The sequence below is a fragment of the Rhinatrema bivittatum genome, chromosome 9 (assembly GCF_901001135.1).
Source record: "Rhinatrema bivittatum chromosome 9, aRhiBiv1.1, whole genome shotgun sequence".
NCBI lineage: Eukaryota > Metazoa > Chordata > Amphibia > Gymnophiona > Rhinatrematidae > Rhinatrema > Rhinatrema bivittatum.
This window is the reverse complement of record NC_042623.1, coordinates 165,386,792-165,399,838: the sequence shown is the minus strand read 5'-3', so window position 1 is coordinate 165,399,838 and position 13,047 is coordinate 165,386,792. Positions and strand designations below refer to the sequence as shown.

At 42.2% G+C, this 13,047-nt stretch overlaps 1 protein-coding gene across 1 annotated transcript in view; it reads right to left on the bottom strand.

The window, feature by feature from the left end:
• Positions 1-4,116: 4,116 nt before the first annotated feature.
• ERFE (erythroferrone) overlaps positions 4,117-13,047 on the bottom strand; it is a 55,080-nt gene continuing 46,149 nt past the window's right edge. Inside the window, exons 7-8 of the mRNA XM_029616130.1 lie at positions 7,620-7,698; positions 4,117-5,623 (exon numbers count right to left, since the gene is read on the bottom strand). Coding sequence (XP_029471990.1) covers positions 5,525-5,623; positions 7,620-7,698 — 178 coding nt within the window. The 3' untranslated portion in view covers positions 4,117-5,524. The remainder of the gene's footprint in view (positions 5,624-7,619; positions 7,699-13,047) is intronic.

The window sequence follows — 13,047 nt, the reverse complement described above, 5'->3', positions numbered from 1 at the left end:
TCTGATGAGTTTTTCATTAAAGTTGAATTCTCTTGCAGCTACACAATTATTGGCCTCCTTTGCACATTCAATAACCTTCAGTTTCAGCATTGCAGTGTAAGATGCTCTCTTTTTCTTCTTGGCACTCATTTTCCTGAGGTAAGAAGTCATTCTAATGGCCATCTCTGCTGTTAGAATCCTTCCCTCCCTCTCCCATGGCTATCCCTGCTGTTAGAATTGTTCACTCACTCGCTGTTATCAAGATGACAATGACACTTGCAGTGGTTAAAGTACGTCCTCCCTCCTTCCCCGCACGTTCCCAGTGTGGCGATAGAACAGCTTCTCCCGTACAACTCCTCTGGCTCCCTTAACCCAGCCACTTGCTGCTGCTATGAGAAGGATGGCGAACTTGTGGTCACTCAGGCACGTCCCTCCCTCCTCTACTGCAGAGTCCCAGTAGAGCACTTTGAATCACATGGTTCTAAGTGCGCCGATCAGACCCTGGCTTGGGAAGAGGATGCGCCTGAGCAACTTCAAATCCCATCATTGTTTTAAAAGCAGCAAGCAGGAGAATTAAGGGATCGAGAGGGGCTGCGGAGGAGAAGCTGTCCGAATGCCTCAACGGGACACTATGAGTGAGGAGGGAGGATGTGCCTTAGCAACTGCAAATGCTGTTGTCATTCTGATAGCAGTGAGTGAGTTAAGGGAGCGGGAGGGGGTGTGTGCAAACAATTCAATCATGTATCTTGAATTACCTGTATTAATGCAGACTGACCTGTGGATAAGGTGACCACGATTTTAAGGATCAATTTTTGGACTAAAATTTGACTTATTCATGAGTATATATGGTAACTATATTTTCAGGAACATCTTTTTCCACTAAACTGTTCAGAAAAGTTGGTCTTCTTTAAGTAGACTTTATATTCTTAATCCAGGTGCTAATTTTTCTAAAATTCATCCATAGGAAGCGACTTTTGGTAGTTGTTCAACAACATGTACTATAGTCCAATAAGATTCCATGTTTCACCAAGATTATTGCAGCTATTAGAATTCTTCTCGTTCAAAGGACAGAAAATTATATAATTTCCACAGTTATAGCTCCTAATAAAAGGAGGAAGTGAGTCTTGTCCACCCCATTCTTCCATGGACTCTATTATTGATAACGCTAGTGCTGTGTTACTGTGAAGCAGAAAACCACCATGCAAGATCCTTCCTCATGGAAGAATGTGATATACTCCCCAGAGCTTCAGGAAAAAAAAAAAAGACAAAATAAGAACATTCTTGGGCCAGATGTGCTAAGGTATTTTTTTTCCTATTTTGCATTTATGATAAGTTTATCTAACCCCAAGGGCCTTATTCAATGAGGATTTTTTTCTGTAGGCACAAAATAAGATACAGTCTTTTTTCTAACAGGGTCCTATGTGCTGGCATGTTAATATTAGAGGGCAAGAAAAGGAACAGCAAACTATGGGCCTGATTTACTTAGCTTTTATCCTATTGACTGGCAGGCCAATGCAATATTGGTGTGTGAAAATTGGGTGCTCATGATTGAGCACCTGCTTTTCTAACATGTGCCCATCCTCCTCTTCTGGGCATGCGATGCAGCAGGCAAATGAGCCACTGCATTAAAAAGGAGGCGCTAGGGGAAACTGTGCATCCTTAGTGCCTCCTCGGCATCAGGCACCCAGGAGAAGTGACTGTGCGCGGGTTAGGAAGCCGCTCAATTTTACGAGCATCCATTTTCCTACCCTGTGCACAGCCACAGGGTAGGAAAATGGACACTCATTAATTGAGCATCCAATTTCTCAACCTGACTGCTGGCAAAACATTTTTTTTTTTTTACGTTACTCCTTTTTTCAGTTCCTCTGACTTAATATTGCCACACTATTAAGTCAGAGGAACTACAGAAAAGCAATATTTTCTGTTTTTCTGTTAACTTTTGGGGCTTCTCAAGACTTAATGCCAGCTCCAGGGTTGGCATTAATTTTTTTTTAGAGTAAAAATGTGCATGTTAGGCACACATTTATTTTTTACATAAGGGGGAAGAGCTAATATGCTCATCAACATAGCACTCATCATATGTAAATGCTATTAGCTGCGCACTGGTTTGGATGCGCGTTTTGGACACGCTAATCCCCTTATTGCATAAGGAGTTATGGACATGCATCCAACCACAGGTTAACTTGTGTGCTAGTGTGAGCTCACAGTATTGCATTGGCCCAAAAGAATTGGGAAAAAGGGTTCGTAAAGCCAGCCCTATGTTTTGATGGCTTAGAAAAGTAAGTATCCACTTACAAAAGGGTATTGAAAGTTTGACTGTCTTTTGAAATAAATGATAATTTAACTGGAGTAAAAAGCATACTAGCTCCAAATTATATAGCCACAAAAAAAATCTGGCAACAACCGTCAAAATGGTTTATCCCAAACACTATTAAATTATATAAATAAAGGACAACCACATATTTTTAACCAAATTCGCTTGACTTCCTATTAAATTATACTACCCTAAAATGAATTTTTGAAAATATTTTCTGTTCAATTTTTAAATCTTTTTTCATTTAAAGATCCACATTTCTAAGAGGTTTTAGAAAAAATCTGATCATGAAAAAGACCAAATCATTCAAAAAATGTGTTCATGATACAAGTGGCAGCTCAAAGTACATTCATCTTAAGCCAAAAAGTACTTATTAAATCATTGAAAAGCATTTATTATAACTCTTAAGTAATTAATACTGTAAAGCCCTGGTGGACAAGTACCTAGTTTTACAGTATTTATTACTTCAAGAAACGTTGCTGCACAAAGATAAGACTTGATAATGTTCCCTATGTATTGAAGAGCTGCAGCATGTTTTATGATGCTGTGACAAAATTGGGGTTTTAGAATAGCTATTCACTTACGGGCGGATTTTAAATGCCCTGTTCGTGTAAATCCGCCCGGATTTACGCGAGCAGGGCCCTCGCGCGCCTATTTTGGCGCGCGCAGAGCCCCAGGACGCACATAAGTCCCGGGGTTTTTTAAGGGGGCGTGTCGGGGGTGGGGCCAAATGACACCGCGTTTCAGGGGCGGGACCGGGGCGTGGCGCCGGCCCGGGGGCATGGTCAAGGCCTCCGGACCAGCCCCCGGGTCGGATGACGGCACGCCAGCAGTCTGCTGGCGCGCGTAGATTTACGTCTGCTTCTAGCAGGCGTAAATCGAGGGACAAAGGTAAGGGGGGGGTTAGATAGGGCCGGGGGGGTGGGTTAGGTAGGGGAAGGGAGGGGAAAGTGAGGGGAGGGCGAAAGAAAGTTCCGATTTCAGAGCGGCCTCGGAGGGAACGGAGGCAGGCTGCGCGGCTCGGCACACGCAGGCTGCCCAAAATCGGCAGCCTTGCGCGCGCCGATCCAGGATTTTATAAGATACGCGCATAGCTGCTGTGCGAACAAAAGTACGCGATCGCACTCTTTTTTAAAATCTACCCCTTAATGAAAAGCAGTGATATGCAAATTTAAGACTAGATACATTTTGTGAGGCTTTTTCAGAAAAATTGTGTTTTTTGGCCCAAGATTATACTTTATAAGCTGCCACTTATTGCATGAACAAATTTTTAGAATGATTGGGTCTTTTTCACGCTTAGATTTTTTTCAAAAACCTGATTTAAAAGGTTTCTTGCAAGTAGATGTTCTCTTTACTTTTTAAAAAATGTTTTCACTCTGTTAGGGATGCAGATCTTTACATGAAAAGAGATTACAAATTGAACAAAAATATTTTCCAAAATTCAGTTTGGGGTATTACATTTTTATAAACTACTCCAACAAAAAATGAAGCTTGTTACCTGTTCAGTTCATTAATTACAAAACACTGGAGAACCGTGACTGTTAAACCTTATCCCCATGTCGCTTTTTGTGGGCAGCAGTCACTGCGCTTGTAATGCTGCCCTGGGCTGGCTAGGGGTGGTGGGCTGTGGAGATTTGATAAAAAGAGAGTCTGGGGTGAGAGGAAGACAGTCTTTGGCAGCTGCTGCTGCAAAAGAAGAACATACCCTTGATGCAAGCAAAATTATGCAGAAATGCTGCAGTGTCAGGTTGGCTGAACCAGTGGTGTTTCTTTAAGTTGTGGTACTGCTGACATTCAAATATTGAGGATGTCAACAGCAAAAATAGAAGGTTAAGCATCAAAATTTACTTTATAAAAAGTCAGCAATGTATAACATTGTTGCACACATAGACTTACATTGAAGAGCTTTAACAACCAAAGATGATACAGGATGCCATTAGATATTTTCTAAAGATAAATGTTTTCCATAAAGTTTTTAGTGCAATTTAAAAATAGAATAAAAAAAATCTATTAGACTGTTCTCTTGAAGTTGTGAACAAGGGATGTTTGCCGAAACAGTGTGATTTGCTGGTACATGATTAGAACTGGAGCTATACAGCTAATTCCAGCTGACATTAATGACCATTTATTACCCCACAAAACAACATTGATGCTTATATGATAAGTTTAAGAATTTGCAATTGTATATATTACATGAATTTTACTGTTCCCCCAGTTTTTTGAGATATTACATTTTTAACCAAATTCCCTTGCATTCTTATTAACTTCTGTTTGGTTATCCTTTATTTGTAGAACACATCTGCCTTAATGCTAAAGCACTGCTGGATTGTCAAGGAGCTCTTCAACATCTATCATTCCATTATACCTCACAGCATGAAAACACTGTCATGGCTGAGTATAAGAGCTATTTTTGCTTCTGTGATCAATACTATAGCTCAAAAGGCATCTAATACCTTCACATCCAAAGGAAACATGGTGTATGAATTGAAGTAGGATTACCTTGTGGAGCATTTGTGCTACAGTAAACAACATCTTTTACTATAACAATGCTAGAAGTCAAAAGGCTCACTTGTGAGAAAAAAACTAACCCAATGTTCACTTCACATCTCACCGCAAAGTTGTCCTTTGATTTTTATTGCTGTTTTAATAAAGTATTTTTAGATTTCTCTCTCTGCGCTCTGGTGGTTTGTACCTATGTATCACCGAAGGAACTTTGAATGATTATCTCTGAGAGTACATGAATAACTATTGAGTATGCTCTATGCAATGCTTGTAGAGATGAAATGCATAGATAGGTGGAGACTGCAAAACTTCCGAAATATGTGCTTCCTGGTTCTTCTCTTTGAAGGTGGCAATGGCAAGAGCTTGTAACTTCAGGCTCTTATTAATGTATTTTCAAAGCTAGTACATATTTGGAAATTATTATCGATGGTTGTTTCACTATAGACAATTTATAACCGACAGAGTATACATGCAATGTGTGTGGATATCGAAATGGCGGATGGTATGACATCCTCTCCCCTCTGCAGGACATCTAGCTTCGTGCAGGCTTCTTTCTTTACTTAACGATGGGCCAGAGCTGACTGCAAGGGGATAGAAACATAGATGGTGTCATCAGCTGCAAAGTGCTGCATTAGTCTTGTGCCTCCTGCACCATACATTATTCTGTTTCCCAGAAAGTCATTTATTTGGGGGTTTGCAGGCTGTGACTCACAAATCATTCCCATTTGTTCATACGCCAAACAGAATACCACTGAAATCAGAGCTGCTTCGTACAAGTAGAGACGACCCTGTGGCATTGTCCACAAAGACAGAGACGTATTGACCAGCCTAAAAGGGAAGAGGGACAGCCAATAAATGTCAGTTTTGGCTGGAGCCAAAAAATCTAGTAATTTAATTACAGTGTATCCTATTAGTGCTGTGCATATTCACAGTGACAAAAAGTAGATTTTTTTGTTACATCTATTGTGACAGATAGTAAAACTCATCCCTAAAATGATCTAGCTATCAATATCATATATTAGTGGCACAAATAGGCTACCATGATTTAGTTCCTTCTATACACCAGGGGTGGGCAAACGTTTTTCAACTGGATTCATATCACTGGCTCTCGGCTATACCAGGAGCTGGGTGTGGGTGTGAGGGGGGCCTTAGGAGTTCCTTGATCATGGAAAAGGGAGTGAAAAGTCCTTCTCTGAGCTCAAAGGACACATAGTTCTCTCTCATACTCCTGTCTTCTACTCATACTTTCTTACTTCTCCCCACTCACACATACTTTTCCTCTCTCTCTCACACACTCTCCTCCAAGGAACTGCAGGTCACCTTTGCTCAGTTTAGAAGAGTGTATTGGGGGGGGGGGGTAATTGAGACCATTTTGCGCTAACTTCATGAAAAAAAAAAATTAAAACTTTGGCAGGAGCTGACATGCCACCAAGCTTTAGCCCTTAAAAATCATCAGCATGTTCATGTCCTGGGTCTAGTATTAAAAGCCCTGGGGGCAGGAGAGGGGAGGGGTCATTGCTGGCCCACCAAATACCCGACATGTTCCCTGATATTACTGACACCTTAATGTTCCTTGGAAGATTCCTTATTGCAGATTGAAAAAACAAACACCTTATTGCCCCCTCCCCACCAAGAACAATAATTCTAAAAGAAAAAAAAATCAATATATAGATATTTCTCAAGCCATGGAGCAACACTTAACACAGCTCCTTTTGACACGGTTGCTAGTCTTTGTTGACACAGCTGCTTTCTGACCCTCACCCCCGCCGAAGGCAAAGAGATGAGGAAGAGCAGGGCTATAGCTTCAGGTCCTGCCCATAGTTTCTGATTGGCAAGGACAATTCTGAGCACATGGAGATAGGAGGGGCATGTTGGTAAAAGGCTGGAAGAGCAGCTGTCAAGTGGCTCAATAGAAGAGCCACTGGAGGCAGCCCAGGAACCTCTGCTCTTTGGCCACCCAGGGCTTCTCTCTTCCGCTCTTCAGTCACTGGTGACCCTGGGATCTCTTTCTGCTCTTGGATAGGGTCCACTGGGGGCCTCTTCCACACTACTTTCCATGACTGGCTCCGATGCCATCCTTGGTCTGCCTGACAGGATATCAAAGATGACCTCAAGTAGGCAGATAGAGGATGGTGGCAGTGGTCTGGAGATAAGAAATTTAGGACACAGGTAGGTAGGCCATAAAAAAAAAAAAAAAGATGAACGGCCACTTCTGGCCCACAGGCTGTAGGTTGGCCAACTCTTATACACCCAGCATATTTGGAGGAGGAAGTAACATGACTCAGTAACTTGCATTATAATAAGACGTGATTTTCATTCCAAAGACAATAATAGTATTAGTCAAATACTATAAATAGAAAACCAATAAAGTCATATAGATAAAGCCTTGAATGAGGAATTAAGAAAATGGTGAAAGAAAACCTGCCACTGTTTCTTAGGAGATTTAAAAATGTTCAGCACAACTGCTTGTTGCAAAACATTTTTCCTTGTTCATAACTGGAAAGGATATTATGTTCAGATGGAAAGGTTTAAACTCCCATCACAGCACACAATTTCTATATGCGTTTATCTGATAGCAGTTGGCTGCCTTATATGTTATAACAAAGCCAGCTCTTGTAGAAAAGATGGTTCCTTTTACTCGACAAGGGGCTACCAGACACCTATCTAAAAGTGAAATATGACTGGATTATGCTGATGCATCAGTCATTAGTCACTGTCAGTCTCCTTAAGGTACACCTTCATGTTCTTACTTGGAGAGCTATATATAGGAAAGTTACTTTTGTTTATTGTGTCCAAGTTTTGTTAAAATTATCCAATGCTATACCTGCAGATATAGGACTCCGCTCACTGAGATTGTGAAGACCTCACTGCTGCTCTCCAGTCCTGTCACTGTCTCCAGAGATCTGGATACAGAAAATAAAAAGACAAGGAACTTGACAAATACTTTATTTAAAGAAAACAAGCTTTAAGGTTATGCAATGCTTGGAAGATCCATTTTCATGAGAAAGTAGGATTAGTTACAGATGTGTTGCTCTGTGATGAACTCCATGGCAACATAACATTCAGTAATAGGTTCCCCTCTAATAGACTATGGGATGGGGTAGTCAGTAACCGCAGTGCATTTTCCCATATAATACAGACCATAGGGTATAGTACTTATTATCCAGGGGTAACAGTGAGTTGTAATGAGGTTTCCTGTATCATACAGTAATGCCTTGTGGTGAGGTGAATCCCATTAAAGTTCTCCATGTAATTCAGAGACTTGGTAACAGTCATTAATGCTCAGGAGCAAGCTGATGCCCAATGAAATTATTTTTAATACAGGCCTTGTTGTATAAAGTAGTGGTACCTCATGAGTGGGAGAATCTTGGTGCAGTTCCCTCCAATATGTCCTGCAAAATATGGTGCAGAATGGAATCCAGGAAGATTCCCATGGGGAGGTCAATTTTCAGAACAATTTAGGCATTTAAAAAGCATACTCAGCTTAAGTTGCAGTCTGAAAAATTGCTTTTCCTGTTAACCGCATTTAGAGGAGAAGTTTCTGGGAGTGTGTTTAGGTCGGCGTAGGCCAATAATGTTCAGATTACATTTTCCTTATCATACCAGACCAGTCCAGACTCATAGGGTTTTGCTCCCCTACCAGCAGGAGACCGAAAATGAAAGCTTTGCTGATGTCACTCTACACACCTGCAGCACTTCAGTATTTCTCTGTCTTCAGCAGATGGTAGATATGGCAATCTACAGTCTGGAAGTTCTGGTGGACAAATTTCTGCCAGGATGGTTTGGTAATTTCTGGCTATTCCCTTGGTAGAATAGGTACAAGCAGGGGCCACACCCTTTCTGGCTTGATCCATCTTGAGAGGGGGAGGGTCTGCAAACTGGCCTGGGGGTTGATCTTCTTGAGAGGAATAGAGTCTAGGAGGAGTTAAAGTCAAACAATGGGCTCTTTATTGTGTTTTTTACCTTCTGGAAAAATTTAGAAGGAAATAAAGAGGAACAAAGAGTGAAGAAAGTTTTTCTCTGGCAACAGCTATGTTCTCAGGGTCTGGGACTTAGCTGGAAGAGTTCAGAACTCTTGTGTGAGGGGTAGGGGGTAAAGGACCATCTCTAAAGGTAAAGTGTGCTTTCTGCTGTTGTTTATATGGCTGCTCCCGTGGAGTGTGGAAAATGCATTGCCTGTCGAGGTTGGCACAGTAGTGCTGTAGCCTTAAATCTGCTATGCTCAAACTAGGGAAGTGAGGGCCAGTGGGGAGAGATTAAGAAGTTGGCAGTATCCATGGAAAGGTAGTGTGAAGAATCCAGGGGTGGATTGAGGGAAAATAGTGGCCCGGGGGATTTTTCTCCATACTGGCCCATGGGTACCCAATTACATATACAATATAATTTACATACATAATTTACGTATATAATTTACATATATATGTACACACCCCTATATTTTGGCATGGTCCTCCCGTATCAACATAGTACTTTTTGCCAAAATTCAAAGAATAACAACCCCACCTATGAAAAAGAATACCACAAATATTACACCAGAATCTAAAATATCAATACACCTCCTATCAGGAAAACAGAACAGGCCAAGCTACTACAGATCCCTAAAGAAAAACCACATGCTAAAAGAATGCTTCATCTCAGTCTTTGCATTCAGAACACAAACGCTCACCAAATACAGAATAAAGCCACATAAAGTATAAATAGAAATGTGCAGACAAAAAATAAACTGTAAAACGTATCACACCAGACTCTATACAGTGTAACAATGGAAAAACAAAAATGTCACTGTTCCTCATGAAACAATTAATAAAATCATGAATCATAATTATAAACCATACTAATAAAATATGATGAATAGAATAGAATAATATGATGAATAGAATAATTAAAGACAAGCAAATTTTGAAACCTTTACCAAACACCAATAAAATATTTCAAACAGCAGACACATCACATACTACCCAATAATTAAAATGGTAGTCAATCAAGAAAAATGAACTTAAAAAGCCACCTTTACTTACCCTCTCCAGCAGTTCTCCTACTCCTTTCCCTTGCAGGCCACACCAGAAGCAGCAGTAGCTGCTGAAGCTGTCCTCACGGTCCTCTTCCTTAGGGACCACAACCAATATCTTCTCTCTCTCTCTCTCACACACACACACACACACACACACACAGCAGTCATACCCTCAAGACCAGTTTGTGTCTCACACACCAGTCATTCTCTCTCTCACACACACATACCAGTCATCTCCCTGATCAGTCTCACACATACACACGTCACCTCTCTGGCCAGTCTCTCTCAATCACACAATGCTCTCGCTCCCTCTTACACACAGGATTTCAATCACACACATGCTCTCTCTATTTCACTTACACACAAGCTCTCAATCACACACATGTTCTATCTCACTTACAAACAGGCTCAATCACACACATGCCCTCTCTCACAGCCACAAGCCAGTCAAAAACATGCTCCATCTCTCTTGCACACACACATTGACACACACAAGCACCCTCCCTGTCTCACATACACCCCACACACATACAGAAGCACCTTCCCTGTCTCACATACACATTACACTCTCACAGAAGCACCTTGCTTTCAGACTTGCAGCATTTTTCACTTTTACTAAAAGTGAAAGTGATGATCCTAACCATTAAATAAGAAAACCACATTCCTATCAGAAGGCGAAATGACACCCTTCCTTCAGGTTCTGTCCTCCCAAGGGACAGCCACCCACATCGTACAGCTTCTCTTGTTTTACGCTTTCAGGCAATAAAGCAAGTGTCTTTCTTCAAACTATCAGTCATATGATTATTCATGTGGGAGATATGGAACCGAAAGACATCCTTAGTTAATATTACTTTTAAATGGGAAGATTCCAGTCTTAGTCATTTAAAAATATACATTTTCTAAAGGCTTAAAAAAAAATTGCAAAACCGTTTCAGATTGGAACTATTCTAGTCTTCGTGCTTAAATTATGCTTAAAAAAAAACAAACTAAAAACCAAACCCCACGTGGCATCAGTATCTTAAATTTGTGATTTTGCTGAGATGAACATTTTAAATAGTTTAATTTTTTTTTGCTTTAGTATTTGTCTCTACCCACTTTGCTAAATTTTATTTTCCAGAAGAGGGATGCTTAAAATTCAGTAATTTCATCTTTCATCCAACTTTTCAAAAGTTGCGCTACCAGCACAAAAGTTGAGGTATATGTATTATCACATTTCATTTTTTTTTTAAACTGGCAGATTCCTTTCTCACATACAAACTCACACACACACACACACACACACACACACACACACACACACAGAAGCACCATTCCTTTCTCAAACATACAGAAGCACCCTTCCAATCTAAGGCCCCCAGCTGAACAGCTGGTCTCCGGTGGCGGTTAGCAGCACCGGTGTTCACTTCTTCGGCCCCTGCTGGCCTCTGTTTTAATTTCTTTGGCCCCCGGCTTGGTCTCCGGCGGGGGCCGAAGAAGATGGGCGCCTCCCAACCAGCCTCAAATGGGGGCTGGCTGGGCGGCACCCATCTTCTTTTCTTCGGCCTCCGCCACCGGCCTCGATTTTAATTTATTCAGCCCCCGCCGGCTTGGTCTCCGGCAGGGGCTGGCTGGGAGGCTCCCATCTTCATTTCTTCAGCCCCTGCCGGCTTGGTCTCCCGCGGGGGCCGAAGAAGATGGGCGCCTCCCAGCCAGCCTCAAGTGGGGGCTGGCTGGGCGGCGCCCATCTTCTTTTCTTCAGCCTCTGCTGGCCTCGATTTTTATTTCTTCGGGCCTCCGCTGGCTTGGTCTCCAGTGGGGGCTGACTGGGAGGCGCTGAGGCTGGGCTGAGGAAGAGCCATGTGGTCGAGACCATGTGACCAGCTAGACCGGCTCACCGGGGGAAGGCCGATCCCCCGATAGGCCAATCCGCCCCTGGCAGAATCTGATGAAGGTCCTGCCAGGAGTAATGCAGCAAGGGTGGGAATGGCAACTATTTTGGGAACCAGTACCGGCAGGGGTTGTAAGGAACGGGAGATCTTTTCATAGGCTTTTGTGCTTTCTCCTGCAGAGGAATCAATTTCACAGTGGGAGGACAGAGGGAAAGAGCCTTTGGAAACTGGATAGCTCAGTCCTCAAAAACATTTTTCCCTAACTTTGTTGTATTGATGCACCAAGTCTTCTTGATTAAGCAGGGCTCAGGTCTGGGTAGACAGTCTGGCCTCAGGTATTTCCTTTGGTCTGAGTGAGGCAAAGAAGGTTAGATGAGAGTCAGACCAAGAATTAGAGGTAGCTTTGGTGGCATCGGGTGTAGGGTCAGTGAGAGAGCAGGAGTTAGAGTTGAGCAGAAAGGGGACTCCCTTGAAGGGGAGATATCTATTGCAAAGGGAAATGATTCACATATAATGCATTTGTTTAACTGAGAGGAATTGCCTGCTATGATTACTGAAGCTCTGAAAAACTGGGCATAGTGGAGGAGCCTATGGCCAGCCAAAGAGGGAGAGGATCCCATTTTAGAAGATCTCAGAGGCAGAGCTAAGGCTTTTCCCTTTCATAAGGTGGTAGAAAAGGGAACGTCAGAGGCAGGATTAAAGGTGAATAGAACCATGATTAAATTTTATCCACTGTCTGTCAAAGTAATAGAACAGTTAATTTCCAAGGTAGATGCTTTGCTAGTGTGATTACAAAGAAGACCCTGATACCAGTGGAAGGGAGTGCTGCCCTAAAAGATGCCCAGAAAAGAAAGATAGATATCCATCTTAAATAGGACTTTGAAGTGTTCGCCTTGACACTGCAGGAAACAATTTTAAGTAGTTATATGTCTAGGATATGTTTGAGCTGGGTGCAGCAGATCCCGGTTGATGGTGCAGGAAGTGGAGAGGCTGAAGGCCAGTCTCACCTTTATTGCAGATGCCCTCTATGACTTCAGCAGAGGACTGGTGACTTCTGTCTCAGCCAAGTGTTTGTTATGACTATGCAACTAGTCAGTAGATGTATGGTCCAAGTTGCGGTTGAATAAACTGCCTTTCTTGGGGAATTTCTGTTTGGGGAAGTCCTGGAAAAGCTGGTAAAATATCTGGGTCAGACGAAATCCCATAAGTTGCTGGAGAATAAATCCAAGGGAACTCAGAGGGATTCACAACAGGCCTAAATATAGGGAGGCAACATGCTACCAGCCAGGGATAGAATCTTCGCGCCAGAGGTATTTCTAAAGCAAGCTTCTGACTTTTCATGCAGAACTTGAAAGGGTTAGTGCTAGTTTGGG